Consider the following 23,154-nt stretch of genomic DNA (forward strand, 5'->3'; position numbering starts at 1 on the left):
GCTCTGAAAGTCATTCCCGAGAGCTCAACCTCAAGTCTGTTTCTTCACCTTCCCAACAAACGCTGTAAGCTTTTAATACCCTGTAACAAATCTCCCTCTGCTTAAACCAGCTAGAGTAGATTCTGTTCTCTGCAAGTGAACCTTGACTGATACAATCAGTAACTGCAAAAGAAAGTTTGGAATTCCCCAAAACCACATGTTACCATTAACTCGAGAGGAAGAAAGAGGTGTCTCACCAAATTTAAGAAAAATAATTTTTCATGAAATTCATTGAGTCACTCATTCCTCATCCTACAGTTTCCCTAAGTTCTAATAAATGAAGAGCACTAATTATGAAAAAAGTTACTGAAATATAAATTAGTATACAGACAAGATGCCATGTTAAGCATTCTTCAAACCACAACCTTTCTGTGTAATCAACCTTCAAAAGTTCATATCACTCAACAGTTGACTTATAAAGCACCAGACACCACAAATGTTAACCTGCCGGGTAATTACACAAGTGGGTCACTTCGGGGGTACCAGAGATGTTTATCACAGGGATTCAGTAGCTTGTGAAGTGTGTTGGATTTAAGTCTGCACTGTCGTAGACAAACATTAAACACTGATAAAGCCATCACCATTAAAATTCTGTATTAAGAAGCAGAATATAACAGTTAAGAACTGAATGGTGGTGTTTTAGCTGGGGGTTTTGTTATGCCAAAATAATTTTAAACATACTAATTTCAGATTTTATTATTATTGTTATTAAGCTAAAGCTAGCATTCCAGTAAATGTTCCCAAGAGTAAAAATCTGACAAGAGACAGTATGAGTCTTTTCTAAAATAGACATTTTTCTGTTTACATTTTCAACTCCCTACAGAGACAGAAAATGCTTGCTCACCCTGACACAGGCAAACGTCACCAGGTTTAGAGGAAAGATTTGGGCCCCAGTGTGTTGCTAACTTGGTGACCCTGGACAAGTCAGTTAGTTTTAGTTTCCTCATCTATAAAATGGGCAAAATGAGAAAATCTACTCATCTATTTCATAAAGTTATCTTAAGGACCAATTAGAATGAAGAAAAAGTGTTCTGTAAATCCTAAAGTGATAGGTAATGTTGGTAGTGATTATTTGGTGCTCTTAAAAAAACCATAAGCTGAGGGGCCAGCCCGGTGGCGCAAGCGGTTAAGTGTGCACGGGCTCCACCGCAGCAGCCCAGGGTTCGCCGGTTCGGATCCCGGGCGCACACCAATGCACTGCTTGTGGAGTCATGCTGTGGCGGCATCCCATATAAAGTAGAGGAAGATGGGCACGATGTTAGCTCAGGGCCAGTCTTCCTCAGAAAAAAGAGGAGAATTGGCATCAGATGTTAGCTCAGGGCTGATCTTCCTCACAAAAAAAAAAAAACGTAAGCTGAGAACATAGCTATACGATATTTCTAATCCAAATATGAATGAAAGGCATGGAGGTCCAACATGTATTCAACTTAGAAATAAGCAACAAAAGACGGCAGGCTAAGAAGAAAAACAGTTTACTAAAATTCTATTGGATGATCACAGTCTTGTTAGGAAGGATGGAGAATCAGCTTGCGACTAAGGCTCCACCAGCGATGCCCAAAACTATCCCAGAATTACTTGGTGAGAAATCCACCTCCGATTCCACAAAAAAAGCAGGTTGCCTAGGTTGCCCTGTAAGGTCAGCGGTAATGGAAACGTCACAACACGTTGCTTCTTCATTTTGCCCTCTTCCAAATCAAAGTCACACATAAGCATCTAATTTGCAGACCTAGATCATGTGCCTGTATCCTGGCTGCAAGGAATGATGGGAATTGAGTTTTGACTCACACGTTCTGGCAGGCAGGCCATATAATGTGGGTGTTTTCTCCAATACAGAAAGGTTAGTCAAAAGATGATGGGGGAGATTTCTGGTTTCCAGTCCTGCATGTAAGGAGCGTAGGAGCAAAGAAGTTGCCACTCTACCCTAATAACAAGTAAAAAGCTGAGAAACTGAACAACCAACAACTCTCCCCAGACCTGTCAGAGAAGTGAGGTCACTGGGCAAACCACTGCCCCCCAAATTGGAGAGACAGAGAAGCAGAACATGAGAGCCACAACTTACCAGAGCAGAAACCCATGAGCTGAAACGTCCGCGGGAATCAGTGTCGGAGTAGGAAAACCTGAACCGTAAATGACCATACGCTGGAGGCTCAATGTGGACAAGACGGAGATTTAAAACCTCTAGCGGGACCCAGACATGGGGGGTTCCCCACACTTTTGTGAGTTTTACCTCCTGGAACTCAACCTGGTTCTCACAGTGAACATCAGAGAAAAATCACCTTGCACTTCAAGCAGGAGGAGAGGAAAAGGAACCATTTTGAAATGCATCAGAGCATTCTGTTCTTTATAGCAAGGTCTGCCCTCAAAAGAAATTATTTAATAAGAGCCTAACCGGGCAGCCCCGTGGCTTAGCGGTTAAGTGCATGCGCTCCGCTGGTGGCGGCCCGGGTTCGGATCCCAGGCGTGCACCAACGTGCCGCTTCTACGGCCATGCTGAGGCCGCGTCCCACATACAGCAACTAGAAGGATGTGCAGCTATGACATACAGCTATCCACTGGGGCTTTGGGGGAAAAAATAAAAATAAAATTATTAAATAATAATAATAAGAGCCTAACCTGCTGGAGTATTATCAGAGCCTAACTGACTGGAGGGAAGGTAAATACCCAACTCAAGCCACCTGGAGCCATCCTCTCCCACCTAAGGGGAAGAAAATACTGACAAACACTTGCACACTGTCCAGGGACACACGTTCTCTTATGGACTGAGATCTAATCCCAGGGCTACAGAATACTTCCTTTCCCTCTACACCCTACCACCCATTACCAAAGGCCTATTTACAGCAGTGCCTTTTATCCAGTACATCATGTCTGGCTATCAAGAAAAATTACAAGGCATACCAAAAGGCAAAAAACACAATTTGAAGAAATTCTGCCAATATCAAATACGGCAGAAATGCTGACAATATCAGACCAGGAATTTAAAACAACTATAAGTGATATGCTAAGGACTCTAATGGAAAAAGTAGACAGCATACAACAACAGATTAACAATGTAAGCAGAAAAATGGAAATTCTAAGAAAGAACCAAAAAGAAATGCTAGAGATCAAAACCACTAACAGTAATGAAGAATGCTGTTGATGGGCTTATTAGTAGACTGGACACAACTGGGGAGAGAATCTCTGAGCTTGATGGTATCTCAATAGAAATCTCCACAAGTGAAAAGCAAAGAGAAAAAAGACTGAAAAAAAAATCAGAACAGAATGTCCAAGAACTGTGGGACAACCTCAAAAGGTGTAACATATATGTAATGGAAATACCAGAAGATCAGAGAACACCAAGCAGGATAATGAAAATCACTTAAAAGTCAATGGTCTAAATGCACTAATTAATTAAAAGACAGAGATTGTCAGAATGCATCAAAAAACAAGACCCAACCATATGCTATCTACAAGAAATCCATTTTAAATATAAAGACACATATAGATTAACAGTAAATGAATGGACAAAGACATACCATGCACACACTAATCAAAAGAAAGCAGAAGTAGCTATATTAATTTCAGATAGAGCCCATTTTAAAGCAAGAAAAGTTATCAGGGATAAAGAGGGATATTATATAATAACAAAGGGGTCAGTTCTCCAAGAAGATATAACAATCCTCAATAGAACAGACTAGAAAGCCTAGAAATAGACCTAGATAAATATAGTCAACTGATCTTTGACAAAAGAGCAAAGACAGTCTCTTCAACAAATGGTGCTGGAACAACTGGATAGCCACATGCAAAAAAATTATTCTAGACACAGACCTTACACCCTTCATAAAAATTAACTCAAAAAGGATCACACATCTAAATGTAAAACTTCTAGAAGATAACACAGGAGAAAACTTAGACAGCCTTGGGTTTGGCGATAACTTTTAAAATATAACACCAAAGACATGATCCAAGAAAGAAAGAATTGATAAGCTGGACTTGATTAAAACAGAAATTTCTGGAGGCCAGCCCCGTGGCGTAGCAGTTAAGTGCGCAAGCTCCGCTTCGATGGCCCGAGGGTTCGCAGGTTCGGATTCTAGGCGCACACTGATGCACCCGTTGTCAAGCCATGCTGCGGTGGCATCCCATATAAAGCAGAGGGAGATGGGCACGGATGTTAGCCCAGGGCCAATCTTCCTCGGCAAAAAGAGGAGGATCGGCATCAGATGTTAGCTCAGGGCTGCTCTTCCTCACAGACACAAAAAAAAAACAAACAGAAATTTCTGCTCTGAAAAAGACACTGTCAAGACAATGAAAAGATAAGCCAAAGACTGGGATAAAATATTTGCAAAAGAATAGCCAATAAAAGACTGTTATCCAAAATATACAAAGAACTCTTAAAACTCAACGATAAGAAAACAAACAACTTGATTAAGAAATGGGCCAAAGACCTTAACAGAAACCTCACCAAAGAAGATATGCAGATGGAAAATAAGCACATGAAAAGATGGTCCACATCATCTGTCATCAGGGAAATACAAATTAAAACAATAAAAAGATACTACTACACACCTAATAGAACGGCCAAAATCTGGAACACTGACAACACCAAATGCTGGAGAGGATGTGGAGCAACAGGAACTCTCACTGACTGCTGATGGGAATGCAAAATGGTACAGCCACTTCGGAAGACAGATTGGCAGTTTCTTACAAAACTAAACATACTCTTACCATACAAGGCAGCATTCATGCTCCTTAGTATTTATCCAAAGGAGTTGAAAATTTATGTCCACACAAAAACCAGCACATGGATGGTTACAGTAGCTTTATTCATAACTGTCAAAAGTTGGAAGCAACCATGACGTCTTTCAGTCAGTGAATGGACAAATAAACTGTGGTACATGCAGATGATGGAATATTATTCAGCACTAAAAAAATGAGCTATCAAGTCATGAAAAGACATGGAAGAACCTTAAATGCATATTTCTAAGTGAAAGAAGTCAATCTGAAAAGGTTACACATTGTATGATTCCAATTATATGACATTCTGGTAAAGGCAAAACTATGTAGATAGTAAAAAGATCAGTGGTTGCCAGGGATTAGGGAGCAGGGAAGGAGAATAGGTAGAGCACAAGGAATTTTTAGAGCAGTGAAACTACTCTGTATGGTACTATTGGATACATATCATCATAAAATTTGTCCAAACCCATAGAATGTACAACACCAAGAGTGAACCCTAGTGTAAACCATGGGCTTTGGGTGGTAATGATGTGTCAACGTAGGATTGTCAATTGTAACAACTGTAACACTCTGATGGGAGATGATGATAATGGGGGAGGCTGTGCATGTGTGGGGGCAGGAGGTATACAGGAAACCTCTGAACCTTACTTTCAATTGCTGTGAACCTAAAACTGCTCCAAAAAATAAAGTCTATTAAAACAAAACAAAACAAAAGACAAAAAAGCAAAAGATCATGGGTAGCCAGAACCATCAAGATGAACCTGATTAGGTAGAATCATGAGGCACACAACTGTATAATCTCCCTTTCTTTTCAAAGAATCCTTGAAAGCAGGTTGAATTCTCTTCCTTTACAGTTGAGAAAACTGCAGGTCAAACAGGTTGATCTGCCCAAGCCCCATGCCTCTTCCACAGGGCCACAGCCCAGGCAGTCAGGCTGCCTTAGACCAGGGTTCTCAACCTGGCCCTACTGACATTTTGGGTCGGATCACTCTTTGCTGTAGGGAGCTGTCTGGCACATTGTAGGATGTTTAGCAACATCCCTGGCCTCTACTCACTAGATGCCAGTAGCAACCCCACCTCCCAGAAGTGACAACCAAACTGTCTCCAGATGTTGCCAAATATTCCCTGGGGGCAAAACTACCTACCCCCAGTTAAGAACCACTGCCTTAGATGGTGCTGCTCCGCTAGCTTATTCGTGGAACACAATAGCCTATGGGAAGCCTCCCAGGTACCAGGCCCAGCGGCAGGCACTGAGGAGACAATACTCAATAAACCAGAGACCCTGTCCCACGAAGAGAATGACAGACTTATCAACGAGTGGTTGGTACAAAGTGTGTGATGATACACGCTATCACAAATTACAGTGGTGGCAGAACTGAGATCATAATTCTGCTGGAGTCAAGGGTCATGAGGTAAGTCTTTGGAGCTGGATCGTTTATTATTGATTATAGCAATTAACACTGACCAGCTAACTTTTATTGGGCCCTTAACTCGATGCAAGGCAAGGTTCTAAAGGCTTTTCACATCTGATTTCATTTAAACATCTCAAACTATTTACGATGAAAAGTCATTAATATCCCCATTTTTCAGATGAGGAAGCTAAGGCATGTAAGACAGTCTTACATGAGCAGTAGTAAATCACAGAGCCAAAAGTGACCCTAGAGCCCAGGTGATTTTGACACTAATTATAATACCTGGAGGATATGCCAAGAATCTGGCAAGCAGAGATGGGGACCTAAAGCTATCCTTATGAACCATGCTACTGGACAACACTGTAGCTGAAAGAAATTTAAAATGGTCTTTTTGATTTGGCATTAAGATACATAAATGCCCTGGTTCAGTAGAAGGCAGACCTGTCTAATGCAGAATATTATTCTCCAGTATTATATGCTGAACTCAGTCTCAATTTTTTTAAAACATCAAGGTTACAGTATAATTAGGAACCAGCTGCAATTGTAATTACCACTCCCAATATAATTTGTTACATATTACCAAGTGTCAAATTTGTTACATATTACCAAGTGTCAAGTGTTACATATTACCAAGTGTTATTTGACACTTGGTAATACTACTTCTTAAATGAATAAAAACTGATTGTGCTGTTCTGAAGACTGGGATGTATGTTCCTGACGGGGAACAAAGGAATATAAAAAGTATATGACATATTTATAAAGTGCTGAAAGGTTCTACTTAGGAGATCACAAGTTGCTTGAGCCCAGATAAAGCCAGAGAAAGTTAAAATGGCTTCTGAGAGAGAAGAGCTAACTTAATAACTGCAGAGGAAGAGACAGCAGGAAATCAAAGGACAATAGAAAAGTTGCTTCCACTAAATAATACCTTACCTGTTCAAAATTCTGCTGTGCATCAACATCATATAACTGAAGAACAGTCAAGAACCCAGGAGGAAGCCAGAAGAAAAAGAACAGGAGCCCTCTGCACAGCTAGGATCCTCGTCCCAAAGACTATGCACAATTTCACTCCAGTGAGCCCTCCTCTGCCCCCTCCCACAGCCCATGGACTTTTGACATGACTCTGAGCAACTTCTCTGTCTCCAAACCCACAGCTCACACTTCTCTAAAGCTTACTCTGTCCCAGGACCCACTCTGAGCTCTACAAACATGAGCACATTGACTCTCTCAACAGCCCCTAGAAGTAAATACAACTATGCCCTTTTGATACATGAGGAAACTGAGGTATAGAGAGGTTGAGTAACTTGCCCAGAGCAATAATTTGAAGACAGAGTCCATGATTTCAACTATTCTGTTGTTATACTGGCTTCAGAGGCAAAAAGAGAGAGCATGACACTGAGAGAGCAAGAGAACCTAGAGATTAAAAGAAAACTAAGACACATCAACCAATTGTGATGCCTGGGCCTTATTTAGACGACAATTCAAAAAACTACTGAAAAAATAATAGGGGAAATGTGTGAAATGTGTACCAAATAGATAGTTGATCATATTGAAGAATCACTGAAGTTTTTTCAGATGTGATATTTTGGTGTGCATTTAAAAAATCTGTTTTAGAGATACATACTGATACTTACAGATACAATGATATGATGTTGGGGACTTGGTTTGAAAATATCAGGGGGATGGGAGGAGGAGAGAGGCTGTGGTATAAATGAAACAATATTGCCATAAATTGATAGTTACTGAAACTGGCTAGATAGGGACAAGGGGGGTTGTTACATTCTTCTAATTTCCTACGGAAAAATTTCCATAATGAGAAGTTTTTAAGAAAACGCTGCTATTTTTCCAAGGCCTAAGTCAAATGCCAGTTCCTCCAGGAAGATTTTCCAGATTCTCCAACCAGATTCCCCTCCTAGAATGCTATTTGCACCTATTTTATGGGCTTTGCAATTGGACATTTAAATTCTGACTCTATCATAAGCAACATGACTTCCAGTTTTCTCATCTGTTAAAAAGAGAGAGAGAGGACTGAGGATTGAATGAAAGCAGAACATCGGACAGAAGCCAGCAGTGCCTTGCTTCCCACTTACTTGCATCCTTTCCATATTCAAGTGGCCCAGCTGACTGAGTCATCAGGGGACAGCTGAGCCCCAAGGGGAGCTCTCTTGGCTTTCTGAACTAATCAGATTTGCTCTTAAGAATCTGAACCAGCGGAGGGTCCGGGCTGAGCCGGCAGCAGGTTACGCTGGCTGTTGATACAGCACTAGTGAAGGTTCGTGACCTCCTGGGGTTGAACAACAACAAAATTAAACTGGTTCCCTATCTTTCATCTTATATCAAAAATAATTGCAGATAATCAGACAATCTTTTTAAAAAGAGAGACTTATAAAGAGTACTAGAAAAACACGAGTGGTTACTTATGTATTATTAAGTGGAGAAGCTGTGTTTAAACATGACAGATAACCCAGAACCCATATAACACAGAAGCCATAAAGGAAAAGATTAATAAATATGTCACATAAAAATAAAAAAAAAAATCGAGTATGAACCAGTTAAACATCAAACAACTGAGAAAAAAATAACGTGCAACAGAGAGCACACAGGGCCAATGTTTTTGCCAAAGTGCTCTTACAACCAATCAATGTGAAAAGGCAAATAACCCAATAGAAAATTGGGCGAAGGTCAAGACCAGGCTCTTCTCAAACTGCTGGTGGACACCAAAAACGGGTGAAGAGAAATCTCCAAGAACGACCACAACAAGGGAACCAGGGGCTGAGCTTTTACTTCTGGAACTAAGATGGGACACAATGAAAAGAAAGCAGAATCCTGAACATCAACATCAACCTGCTATAAAAAAAGTGTGTGAATGTTCAGAAGGAACCCAAGTCCTTACCAGTGGGCCTGGCAGAGTCAGATAAGAGACCTGACATATCACCAGGCTTTCCTTTCAAGCCACCTGGATGACCCAGGGTGCTGTTGGGACTGGCTAGTCTGAAACAGCAGCAATGGACATACTGTCTGGACCTGCTGGGAATTTTTCCCTATAATGCAGCCAGGCGTTCTCAGTTAAAAGGGAAAGCATCTCTCTAGGAGCCTCCTTGTGAAGCAGACTCTTTATAGTCATGGAGATTCATCCAACTCGGGACAGCCCAATCCCTGACAAAGTTTTTTCCACAGTTATGACTCTCCATCGTGCGCTCTCTTGGAGATTACCCATGCAAAACTCCTCAAGTACCTCCAAATTACTATTATTTATTTTGGTGAGGGGTGGAGGGGATTGAGAAAACAGTTCATTAGAAAAAGAGAAAAGTTTCCAACAAACCACATGCAACAGAAAATCTCCTTCCCCCTTTCATTCTGCCATGGGGTGGCACGCCAAGTAAATGAACAATTCATCGAACAGCATCTGAAGATTATGTAACAGGCACTTTGAGGGATGTCTGTTATCTACAGAAGGTCCCTGTCCTCAGGAGTTTAACATCTAGTAGGACACATAAAATATAAGAAACATCAAGGACCATTCTCCTTCAGAATCTAAACAACATTATCTCACCCAAGACAACTTAAAAATGATTCAATATCTGTTATGGGCTGAACTGTGTCCCCCCAAATTTCATATGTTTAAGTCCTAATCCCCAGTACCTCAAAATGTGACTGATTTGGAGACAGGGTCTTTAAAGAGGAAGTCCTAATCCCCAGTACCTCAAAATGTGACTGATTTGGAGACAGGGTCTTTAAAGAGGTAATTAGGTAAAATGAGGTCATTAAGGTGGATCCTAATCAGTTAAGAGTGGTGTCCTTATAAGGAGGAAATTAGGACACAGACAATGAGGGAAGACACAGGGAGAAGACCATCTACAAGCCAGAGAGAGGCTCTCAGAAGAAACCAACCCTGCCAACACCTTGATCTTGGACCTCCAGCCTCCAGGTTTGTGAGAAAATAAATTTCTGTTGTTTAAGCCACTCAGCCTATGGTACTTTGTCATGGCAGCCTATTTAACATACTGTCCATACTCAAGTTGCTCCAATTGAGCCTTTCTTCTATTTATTTATTTTGGATCCAGGTTCACGCATTGCGTTTGGCTGTCACGTCTCTGAGAGTTTCCTTTAATCTAGCCCTTTCATTCATAACACTGACATTGTTGAAGTCAGACCAGAGATCTTACAGAATGTCCTACTTACTGGATTTGTCTGATTGTTTCCTCATGATTAGATTCAGATTCAACATTTTTGGCAAGAATTCTCCAAAGGTCATGTCATGTACTTCCCATTGCATCACATCAGTGGGTATGCAATGCTAGCTTGTCCCATTTCCTGATGATGTTAAGCTGGACCACAGACTGAGGCAGAGCTCTCCACTGTAAAGGTACTTGCTTCCTTTGTAAATTAGTAAACGACTTACAAGGAGATACTATGAGACAATAGGAAGCCCAACAATCTTTTACAGAAGGGTTTTAGCATCTATTGAAGACCCTTGCCTGAATCAATTATTACTTACAGGTTATGCAATGATTTTTTTTCTTTTTCTAATTCTATAATACCTTCTACCTTTATTAGTTGGCATTCTTCGGTAAATAAGAGCTTTATTTCTCCACCCTCCATCTCACTTTGACTCTTTTGGAAGAGGAATAATAATCACTCATGGGATAATGATTTTTTTTTAATTCAATGTATCACAATCCATTTGCAACTGATTTGTTTTTATTGTGGTAAAACATACATAAAATTTAACATTTTAACCATTTTTAAGTGTACAATTCAGTGGCACTACATACATTCACAATGTTACACAACCATCAGCTATCCACTTCATCATCCCAAACACAAACTCTGTACCCATTAATTAATATCCAACTGATTTTAATAGCCATTATTTTTGTGTAACAATTGGGATACATACCCATTGTAACATACATGTATATATACAAGTATATGTATACCTATACTCACATGTGTGTATATTCAAAGAATGAAAATCATAATGCACCAGAAAGAACAATTGTGAATATTAAAATTTAGCCAAGTAAAATAAACCATTATGCAGAAAGCTGGTGGACTAGGAAGACAACATTCAAACCCACTGATCAAACATAACATCTTAGGAAAAAACCAGGAATTACGTGCCTCCTGATTTGAGTACCCAGTACCAAGTACCCAGTAACCTGAGAGAGGCACCCAGCACCACCTAGGAAGTATTCTAGCCAAAAACAAAAAATAACAATAAATAAAACCCTAAACTTGATCAAGCTTCTAGATCTAATTATCACTTGTCAGGAAACACTGGGGTCAGAGGAACACCAGGGGGATACAATCAGCAAAATCCAAATTGTGGGAAACCACAGGAAAGACGACCCAATTCCCTCATCAAATAAACTGTAAGGAAACAAACAAAAAGAGCGGATAGGAGACCTATAGGTTAACACGATTTAAAAGACGCATCAGGGGCCGGCCTGGTGGTGCAAGCGGTTAAGTGTGCGCGCTCCGCTGCAGCGGCCCGGGGTTTGCCAGTTCGGATCCCGGGCACGCACCGACGCACTGCTTGGCAAGCCATGCTGTGCCGGAATCCCATACAAAATGGAGGAAGATGGGCACGGATGTTAGCCCAGGGCCAGTCTTCCTCAGCAAAAAAAGAGGAGGACTGGCAGATGTTAGCACAGGGCTGATCTCCTCACAAAAAAAAAGACACATCAACCACATGCCATGTGCAGACTGTGTCTGAATCTTGTCTAGAATAAACCAAGTGTAAAAATCATAAACTGAGGACACGGGTTTTAAAATCCTTACAGGTGCTGCAAGGAATGGGCAAATAAAACTAAGAAAACTAAGACCCCTTTTCCTAAAATTGAAGGGAAGAACTAAAAAAACAAACAAAATCTGCCCACCAATATAGAGAAATGACAAGAAACATTCCTGTCTCTGACTGAGCTCTGAGTTAAACAAACAATGAGTAGGACTCCCTTTTTCTCCTGCTACACTGTTGCCATAGCTTTATGGCACGGAATGTGAACAGGGGTTGGATACATCCCACTCACAAACCGCAGTGAAGGATATGAGAAGGAATGAGTGTGAGGTAATACTGGAAAAGTGAGACAACAGCCAAGACCAAGGAGGCATGAGCTGGCTAAAGAGACTCAATTTTATTCTGTAGGCAACATGAAGCCACACTGTGTAGCAAGGTAAATTAAAGAGGGCACTGTAGTACAGTGGTTACATGCATGGGCTCTGGAGCCAAGCTGCCTGTGTTCAAATCACAGCTCTGTCACTTATAAGCTGTGTGACCTTGGACAAGTCACTTAATCTCTGTGCCTCAAGAGACTTAACCATTCTGTACAGATGAGTTTCCCCATCAGTACAATGGAGACAGTAACAGCACTTACACGTCACAGGATTGTTGTGAAGGTTAAATTACTTCATATACAGGGTGCCTAGAACAGTGCCTGGCTTTTGTGAGTGTTATAAAAATGTAAGCTGCTGCTATTACTGTTTTTGCATAAACTTTCTGAGCCTTAACTTTCTTATCAGTCCAATGAGGTTATCAAAACCTTCCCTGCTACCTTGTAGATGATTAGAAAGATCAAATAATGAAGCTTGGGTCTTCATATTATATGGTTATTTCAATCTCTGTAGACTGTGAGTTCTTGAAAACAAGTCCAATAGCTTACACATTTTTGGAAGCCCAGTGCTCAGTAGAAGAGCTGGCAAATAGTTGTATCGATAACACACTTGAATACGTTTTTTAAAAACTGTTACATGCTGTATCTGTGAACACAGTACTGCTATTAACATGGCAACAAGAGCCAATCTGAGAAGCTTCCTTTGACAGTTCCGGGCAGAATGGAGAGGGAAGTGCAGGGAAGAGACCAAAGGCAAGACCAGCTTGGAAGCTATGGCAATGCTCTAGCTCAAGTCAGGAGGACTTGAACATAAATGGAGGAGACGGGACTCGCCTGCTCCAGGGAAGTAGAGGGTTTAACTGACCCATCTCTTTGTCCACGTGCAAATTCCTGCTGATGGTGTCTCTCCTGGCTGTCCACAACAGGTACTTAATTAAACTAACTGGAAACTTGAGTAGGAAAGTTAAGTTGCGGGCTAAAAGTGAGGAATGACCGAGAAGATGAACCGAATTCTAGGTAAGCAGAGTCTGAAATATCTTTAAGACAGACAATTTGAGATTTCCAACAAAGAGCTGAAGACGCAAGGCTGGCGCCTGAGAGAGCTGCCCAGGCTGAGGAGCAACAGGACGCCATCGCCCTTCAGAGGGAAGAGGATCTCAGGCAGAGCCCTAGGGTCACCAACACTTAGGGGGAAGCAGAAGGATGAAAAGAAGCCCGCAAACGAAAATAAAGGAGTAACATGCGAGTTAAGAGGCCAGCCATGAGAGGGGTCATCATGAAACCCGAGGGAAGGCATTCCAGGAAGGAAGGGGTGGGTCACAGGGTCCCGTGAAGCCAGAAATAAGGAGGACAGGCCAACAGGTTTAGAACTGAGGTCCCCGGTGACCTTTAGGAGAGAATGCCGAAGAAGAGAGCAGGCGTAAGTTCATTTTTAGGAACTTTAAGTATGGGTGGGTAGTAAAGAAATGGAGAAAAGTACAACCCTTGCATAATAATCACACATTCCCTTAAATGATAATTCAGAAACATGTTCCAAAATAATACCCTGGCCCTTAGGAGGAATCAAAATCAGCACTAAGAACCCTAAAATTTACTCAGAATTTTGTCACTATGTATTTAATTCTGAAAAAGTTGGACTAACTTACAACCAACTCAAAAGGTGCTACACCCTGAGTTTAGAAAGGCAGCTACATTCATTACACAGTAATGAGAGTTCCAGACCAATATTCTGCAAACTTTAACGTGCATACAATTCCCTGGGGATCTAATTAAAATGCAGATTCTGATGCAACAGAATCTTTGGCCTGGGGTGAGGCTGAAGATGCTGCAGTTCTACCAAGCTCCCAAGTAAAACCAATGCTGCCAGACCGTGGACCAAAAACTTCCAACAGCAAGGCTCCAGGAAGACCACTCAGAGAATGTGGCTGCTACGGCAGCCACGCTGGCTAGCCATTATGGTGAATATTTAATGGATCACTAGCTTACAGAAAGCACACCATGTTTTGTTCCGGTAGGTCAAATAATATCTTTGTCCCCTAGTTTTCAGTTAGGTGGAAATGTCCCATAGTCTCCAAGAGACATCTCTTGACATTCCTATAGCACTTCATAATTCCCAAAGTGCTTTCACAAGTTATATTCCATTTGCTCCGCACAGATGTCACAGATGGTCCCTGTTTCCACAGGGTGATACTGAGCACCCAGAGAAATTAGACTTGTCCAAGTTCTCACCATCAGTGGAAGCAGCGGGCCTATAACCCAGGTTCTCCTGCCTTCGAGTCCCAAGGCTCTTTCAAACCAGAGCTACTGATTTAAAAAAAAAAAATTCTCACAGCCTCTTCCTACTAAAGCAGCTCTGAGCTGACTGAGCAGTCAGGGGTCCTCTGTAGCTCCTCCTCCAACTGTGACCAGATCAGATACATGCAAATCACACATCTAACTCAGAAAAACTACCTAACATGCACCTGGGGCTACAAAAGCCTGTTCAAATCAGGCTTATGATGGGGTTCAGGACACACTACCCCAAAACACAGCACCTTCACATATTGAATATCTTAAGCTGAGGGAGTCTGAGAAAACAGCAGAAGCAGGAAGGTCACTTGGACTTTCCCCCGACCTTCTTCCCTGAAAGAGGTCATAAATCTCCCATGTGAAGGGTACCCTCCCCATACCAGGAGCAGGGAAGACATTCTTAGCACCAGAGATGGGGAACTTGGGGCCGAGAAATCTGACAAAACAAATCTTGTTAAACTCACCCTTATCATCCTAGTTAATTCTTCACCATTTGCTACCCCAGCCCAAACCCATCTGTGTAGTCGATTCTTTACAAATTTAGTGTTTGTCTAAAATGAATAAAAGCTTCTTGCTCTGGTCACTTCTTCAGGTGTTCATTCTCTTGCTCCCATGTACATGTAAAAATTCAGTACAATTTGTATGCCCTTCTCCTGTTAATCTGTCTTTGTCATTTGAATTTTCAGACCCAGTCAGCGACCCTACGAGGGTCAAGGAAAACTTTTCCCTCCCCTGCATTTACTTATACAACTTTCTTACAAATTGTACTGCACAAGTCTTACACAAAAGATATTTTACCATAAAACAGTAAGTGTATCTTGAAATATCTGACTCTCATATCAAGTCAACAGTTTTCATGGATAACACGTGGAAACTGTGACTACATGTGGAAATCAAGACAAAGCTACAATCTAATAACAGTCATTAAATAGAGTGGTTTATTTAGGTTGAATTGCTAAGAATTTCAACACTGCCAACTTTGCTATGTTGTCAGCACCTAAAGTCAAAAGGAACCATCCGGGCCTATTTTCACTCATGCAACTGCACAGCAAATTTCCAAAGGAAATGGTGAGCATGACTACTCTGTCTTTTAAACGTTTCCCACCAACAAACCAGACCACTACTCCACGAAATCAGCCACTGGGAACAGTTCTGAGCTAACAGACCAGAGCCATCATTAATTGGGTCAGTTTGACCCAATAGGAAAGTCTGGTTAAACACACCATGATAAAAGGCTTTGCTCAGTTGCTGTTAAATACTTTGCTAAGGGAATTCTATCACTGCGGTATATTTACTCCCAAGCAGAACCAACACACACCTGCAGACTCACACATTCCTCTGCTCTAAGACCCACCCAAAGGCATCCAAGGGGACAGGGAGGGAAGGACAGGTGCTTATGAAGCAGCAAATGCTGAGCAGGCAGAGCAGGAAGGAATTGTGTTCCTCACAGATACTGGAGAACACAGGAAGGAAGGACTCCATTTAAGAACTCAACAAAGGCAGAGGCTGGTCATAGGACAAAGGGACAAAGAAGCGGAGTGAGTCAGAGCTCCTCCAGCAATCTTAATAAAGAATTCAATATCCAAAAGATCTGCTGCCTGATTTTCTTGCACTACACATTGGCTTTCAACCCTTCCCACCCCTCCGCTCACCCCCTATTTGCTGACCAACGCTTGTAAAGCCGTGTGACCTAACTGGGGAACATTGACAATACATGGGCACCAATCTAGGTGAGCCAGGGAAGAGGCTGCAAGACCAGGGTTACTCTTTGCCATGTTTGCCTCCTTGAGCACCTACTCTGATAGACAACACAGGAGACAAAAAGAGCTTTCAGTCAATTTGGTGACAAAGCCTATATTCTAGGATGATTATGAAACTGTATAAACTTGATGCCTTAGCAGCAAGGTGATGTGGGGCAGAGGGACTGAAAAGAAACTGTCAAGAAACAACAGCACTTGTAGGGATCCCTACATATCCTTCCTTTGAATTGACACACCCAGGATTGTCCTTTATCTCACTACATTCCTACCTTATCCCAAGAAGGAGCCACCACCACAGGATCAACTGAAGCAAAGAGCATGCAAACAGCCTAAAGCAGGGGTGGTCAACCTTAGAAGCTGATGTGATTCACCTGGGGAGCCTTTAAAAACTGCCAGGCTCAAGCCATACCCAAGTCCAATTAAATCAGACACCCTAGGTGAGAGGGAGGCACCAGCATTTTTACACTGTCCAGATGACAACAATGCCCTGTGGATGCCTCCCCTATAACAAAAAGCAAAAAGCAAAGTGGTTTCAAGGGAACTTGGACCAATTACAAATTTTTCTGGGACTCCATTTCTTCACCTGATAGAAAGTGACAGGATTGACGAGGCGAGGAGCAAGGATCTTTGTTATATCAAACCCAAGGCCTATCCAGCTCCATCAATTTGAGAAACCCTAAATCCAAACATCATTTGAACCACAGAAACTTACCATCATCGTGGCAGCATAAAAACAACTCAAACTTTCCTTCCTGCCTAGCACAGAAACCGGTCTGCTTTATTATGATATCACCAAATACCTAGCAGTTTTTACCACAAGGGAGAGAAAACCTTCAAAATGAAGAATATCCTTCATAAACTCAATCACATTTTATCCTCAATTAACAAACCTCTGAAGAGGGTGTTACTACAGATGAGAAAAGTGAAAACATGGAGGGTAAATATATAAATATATATATAAATATAAATTTATATATAATAGATAGCCAAGTCCTAAGTAGTGAATACTGGGTTAAAATTTTTACAAAGGTATAGGACAGTGATGATACTAACATAACTCTGTGAATATACGAAAAAACATCAAATTGTACCCTTAAATGGGTGAACTGTATGGCATATGAATTATATCGCAATAAAGCTGTTTAAAAAAAAAGGTAGGAGGGGCCATCCAGGTGGCGCAGCGATTAAGTGCGTGCGCTCTGCTTTGGCAGCCTGGCATTCGCAGGTTCAGATCCCAGGTGCACACCGCTGCACCGCTTGTCAAGCCATGCTGTGGCGGAGTCCCATATAAAGTAGAGGAAGACGGGCACGGATGTTAGCCCAGCACCAATCTTCCTCAGCAAAAAAGAGGAGGACTGGCATCAGATTTAGCTCAGGGCTGATCTTCCTCACAAAATAAAAATAAATAAAAAAATTTAAAATTTTAAAAAAGGTAGGAGATGGCCCGGTGGTGTAGTGGTTAAGTCGCATGCTCTGCTTCTGCAGCCCTGGTTTGCAGGTTCGGATCTCAGGCACAGACCTATAAACTGCTCATCAAGCCATGCTGTGGCAGCCTCCCACATACAAAACAGGAAGATTGGCACCGATGTTAGCTCAGCAATAATATTCCTCAAGGACAAAGAGGAAGATTGGCAACAGATGTTAGCTCAGGGCCAATCATCCTCACCAAAAAAAAAAAAGTATATGACAATTCCTGGCCTGTGCAATCTGGTTCAAAAACCACTTAACAAATAAGCACTACAAAGAAGCATATACTGAGTGCCAAAGCATTCTATGGATACAAACTACTGGGCTGGGATGGCCAGAAATATACATGTCCATAATCGATGGCGTGTGAATTCTCACATGCACCTTTGCAAAGGGAACTCTTTTTAAGGCCTGGAAGGGTAGGATAGGGGTTAAAAGTAGACAACACAGACTGGCAGAGTTCAAATCCAGGCTGTATTACTTACTCACTGTACAACCTTGAGGAAATTACTTAACCTCCCTGGACCTCAGTTTTCTCACCTGTAAAGTGAGGATAAAAATAGAGAGCACCTACTTCTTGGTATTACGAAAATTAATGAATTGAGTGCAAATAATATGAATTGCAAAGCACTTGGGACAGTGCCTGACACACAGTAGGCACTATGTAAAGGGGTCTTAAATAAAAGTCTGGTTTACACTGAAGTCCCTAATTTCCCCCCCCAAACCATCGCCCCCTCTCCCACACACTCTACTCTCCACCACACTCAACTACCAGGCAGACAATGTGGTGGGCAGACTGGAGGGAGACTGGCTGGATTTGAACCCCAGTTGCTTCACTTCCTAATTATCAGATCTTAGGTCACTTACATCACCTCTGGGTGTCTCAGCATCTTCATCTGTAAAGAGGGATGATAGGATGTAACTCATAGGACTGTTAGAGGCATTAAGTGAGTTAATAATGAAAGCATTGAGAACTGAATTTCATCTAGTCAGCACTCAATAAGTGTTAGCTGTAAGTAAGTTAGCTACTCTTTTATTTTTTTTAATTACCTGCTATCCCTTAAATATGGCATGTGCTCTCACCTCTCTGCCCTTCATTTGCTGTTTCCTATCACTGGAATGGGTCTTTCCTCTTCCTCCATTCATTCCTTCTGAAATATCACCACCTTTGAGACATTTCCTCCTCTTATCCCCACAGAAGAGTGCTCCTTTGCTGACGTTCCCACAGCCCTTGTTAACCTAACCCCACTTAAGGCACTTCCTTGAGAGGATTTAGCCTGGGGTATGGCTGTGGTGTTCTTGAAGGCCTAAACGGAGTCCAATTCATTTTTCTATCCTAAGTTTAGTCCCATTTGGAACATCCGAAAGAACGCAATACACAATTCTAGCTGAAACGATTCTAGCAACAACTCATCCAAGAATGGAATATCAATACCAAGTGTGCTAGCCCTACAGACCAAACTTTCATTATTATTAATGCTTTAATTTGTCACCAAATTTCTTCCTTTTAGTTCTAGGTCAATTTCATCCAAATTATTGGTCCATGTCCAGTTTTACATCTGAACTTCTCTCATGCCTGAACTCAAGTGTACATTCTCTAAGTTTTAACAATTTCATCTAGTTTAATTTCATCATTCTTAATGTATAAAATCAACCAATGACAAAGAGGAAATGTTCACTACAACCAAAAGGGGAGGAAGGGGAATGAGAGGATAACCGCTCTATTACTACTTTTTAAAGATGCATTTTTTGTGGAGTTATATAAAATATAATTTTAAAAACTCATTTTCATACATGTAGGGCAGTGTTTGGAAGTGTTTAAAAGAAAAATACTCAAAACAACACAAATAGCACAGGCAGACCACTTACCATTTACCGTCTAACAAGGGAACCCATAAGGATTATTCCCACAAAAGCAGGCAGCAAGAGAATGGAAGCTTTTTAAGTTCACCTCAAGATACTAAGAGTTTTAGATCAATGTTACTTCATGAAAAAACAAATACCTCTTGCATCGTTAAGTAGTAATCTTCATGCAGAAATCAAAATAAAAGCAGACCGAAGACTAGATTCTCAGCTTTGCTATTTAAACTATTTAAAGGAAGAGGGACATGAATAACTAGTCACATTTGAATAAATAAAAGACCAAGGAAACTAAGAATAAATGGTCAAGAGATCAAGAAATTGCTAGATGTGGCTAAATTCATCCAGAAAAATATCAAATCTGCTTAAATCTTCAAATAATTCACCACAGTGAGTGTTGGAATTTGCCTATAATTGCTGAGTTTCAGATTCTTGGCCCAATTTCTTAGATACTCCATTGAGGTGGCTTCTCTCCTAGACAGGCTCCTCCAGTTTTAAGAAGGGATGTCAATCCTACCCGCAGATGAGATTGTTAAGCCTATGGCTCTATGTTCAACGGCAACATGGAATATCTGCACTCCAGGAAAAAGCAAAGAGCATGGCCTTTAACTCAGGCTGCCCAGCAGTGACTAGTAGCTGACAGAATCACCCCACAAGGATAGTGCCCAATGGCAAATAAATGAGGGGCATACTTGGACTATGACAGACTAGCAACAGCTTGTGTTGAGACCTTTTAAGAGTACATTTACTGTACTGCCCTTGAGCTATCACGAGGGACATAAGAAATGGCCTGCGGAACCCACAGACATATATTTGTGGTCATGAGGTAGTTTCAAATGCAGTTCGCTCACAGCATATGAAAGGACCTGGGGAGAAACTGCCCTCAGATAGCAGTACAAGGAAACCTCTCTCCCAAGTAAATGACCTCACTGATCATCTCCTCTTTGCTTCGACTGCTAGAAAACTCAGTCACCTCTAGCAAGTACATCCCTATTTTCCACTAACCCCAGTCCTGACTTCATCTTACTTTCCCTTTATCCTGTTTTTCTCATCTACCCTCACTTGATTTTTTTTTTTTTTTTAAAGATTTTATTTATTTTATCTTTTTCCCCCCAAAGCCCCAGTGGATAGTTGTATGTCGTAGCTGCACATCCTTCTAGTTGCTGTATGCGGGACTCGGCCTCAGGATGAACGGAGAAGTGGTGCCTCAATGCGCACCCGGGATCCGAACCCGGGCCACCAACATCGCAGCGCGCGCACTTAACCACCAAGCCACAGGGCCGGCCCGACCCTGACTTGATTTTGATACATCTTGTTGGACTGTAAATATACGTATATGACTTGAGCCATCAGAAATCCTGAAAAGAGGCAAGTTGAAATGAACAAATAAACAAAGACACAAGTTCCCAACCAGTAAAAATGAAATGTTTCATTTTCCCCGACTCTCACTACTTGGCTAAAATTCAACTGCACTTATTGATATGATGTGACAGTTTAATAAAAATACAACCAAAAAGTTAAACCTGCTTCCATGTCACTTATTTTACTTCCTACTAGTTGATCAGTCTCATACTCCATTTATACGCATATTCCTCAATTTAGGTTCCTCAATTATTTTATCTCCAAATTAAGTAAAATTATTTATTTGCAGATATAAAAATGACAGTCAAGTATGGGTATCTACTCTCACCTACTCTCCTGAAAGTCACCCACCTGGAGAGAACTAATTCATACAAAGCCTGATGGCACGCAGATTTAATGCACAGAAAAGGTCAAAGGCTATTGGGTTTAAAAGGCTTAATATAGCTGCCAAAAATGAATCCCAGTGATCCTCAGAGAATCCACCTAAAAGTTATATATACCCATATGTTCAAACACACACAAATACACTAGCACACACACCCAGAGCACACTCCTGAGGATGGAACTCAGAGTAATTACAGAAAAGAGAAAGGCCACATAGTCCAGAACATGAAGCAGCCTGCAGATTTGGGGAGCCTGGAGAAACTTAAGTCATAGATCATTTAAATATATTTGTCTGCTTACAATTTCCATTGCAAATGTGATTAGTTGCTTGAATAAATAGGAATACGATGTGTTGGCCATGTTTTCCTCTTGAGGGTTATCAGAGTTTTGATTAAGGACAAATGTTTGAAATGGGTATATTTAAGTTCACTGCACTTAAAATGAGCTAAGAATTTGTATTGCCTTGATTAAAGGGCTGCCTTCGTGAACTTAAAATTAAAAGCAATAAATTCCAATGATTCAAGTGATTGGGACTAAATATGGTACTCTGCCAGAAAAGTTGAAATGGAGTCCAAAGAGACTGAAATGGTGTCCAGGTTTCAAGAAATGGTGAAAGAGGAAAGGTCAAGCTGTCAGAGTTGCCTTTCCTCTGGGTTAGTGAATGATTCACATTACGCAGAATTCCTTTTAAGTAGAACTTCACAGGAGTTATAGGCTCCCAGGACAATCTGTTTTGTCATTTCTAAAAAGAAGCCTCTCAAACGCTCAAAGGCCGGTACCTAAGTGTTGTCAGATGGGGAGAGGGTGGAGAAGGATGAGAAACGTGGGGGCAGGAAGGTAGGAGGGTCCTACGGAGTTTTCGTGCACACGCGCGCAGGCCAACTCTCCCAGTCTCCAAAACGGAAGTCAAGGTGACTTCCCCAACCGCGGGAAGGCGGAGCTTTTGAAACCTAATAGGATCTGGCTTCAGCCGGGGCTGTGACCCCTGGAAGGAGAAGCCCGGGTCAACAACAACCGGGGTCAAGAGCAGAAGCGCGCTGGAGCGGCCGAGGGGACCTGCTTGACCCTGGCCCTCCCCCGCCCCGGGCGCACCCGGCTTCTCCTTACCGGCCTTGGCTCTGCCCGCCTGGCGCCGGCCAGGCACCAACTCCCCTCCCGAGCCAAGTGGGAGGATCCTGCTGGCAAAGTTTCTGCTGCAAGGTCGGGCCTCGGTCCCCGCACGGGCCGCATGTGCTGGCTGCTAGGGGTGGTCACCTCCCTCTTCCCGCTGCTGCAAGGTGTTACCGGTTGCCCCGCGCCCCTTCCATTTACTTTCTCCATTGCACGACCCCGGCACGTGCACGCCCGAGACTCTCGCGCCCCTCGGGCACTGGCCGGCGGCGCGCTCCCCGGGGCACCGGGCCGACGCTTACCTTGGCGGCCGCCATGCTTCGCCCCGGGTGCGGCGGCTGGGGGACGCTCTCACCGGCTTGCTGGCACTGCGGGCCCGGGCGGCTCACTTCCCGTCCCGGCGGCGGCTGGCGCGGCGGTACAGGCAGCAGCGTGCGCGCCCGGCCTGCCTCCCCACGCCCTCCCGCCGGCGCGGGTCATGCGGGCGCCGCCAGCCCATTGGCTGGGCCGGGCCCGGGCCGCCGGGGCGCGCGTGATCCCGACGGCCTCTGCCCTGCGGCCGGGGCGGGCCTGGGGCCGGGGGCGGTGGACGGGATGCGGGCACGTGACCCAGGCTGCGCTGTCCAGCGGCTGCGGCCAGGGCGGAGGGGT

General features: G+C 42.6%; 1 protein-coding gene across 3 annotated transcripts in view; it reads right to left on the reverse strand.

Moving 5' to 3' along the window:
* Positions 1 to 22,926, reverse strand: part of SLC25A13 (solute carrier family 25 member 13) — a 192,639-nt gene extending 169,713 nt beyond the window's left edge. Inside the window, exon 1 of one of the 3 annotated variants that reach the window (XM_087422872.1) lies at positions 22,806 to 22,926. In XM_087422872.1, the coding sequence (XP_087278998.1) occupies positions 22,806 to 22,820 (15 nt within the window). In that variant the 5' untranslated portion in view covers positions 22,821 to 22,926. Of the gene's footprint in view, positions 1 to 22,500; positions 22,730 to 22,805 lie in introns of those variants that run through there. The other 2 variants (XM_087422758.1, XM_087422808.1) reach the window with 2 other exon arrangements.
* Positions 22,927 to 23,154: the final 228 nt, after the last annotated feature.

Source organism: Ceratotherium simum, chromosome 1 (genome assembly GCF_057802395.1).
Source record: "Ceratotherium simum simum isolate JZ-2026a chromosome 1, ASM5780239v1, whole genome shotgun sequence".
NCBI classification, from domain to species: Eukaryota; Metazoa; Chordata; class Mammalia; order Perissodactyla; family Rhinocerotidae; genus Ceratotherium; species Ceratotherium simum.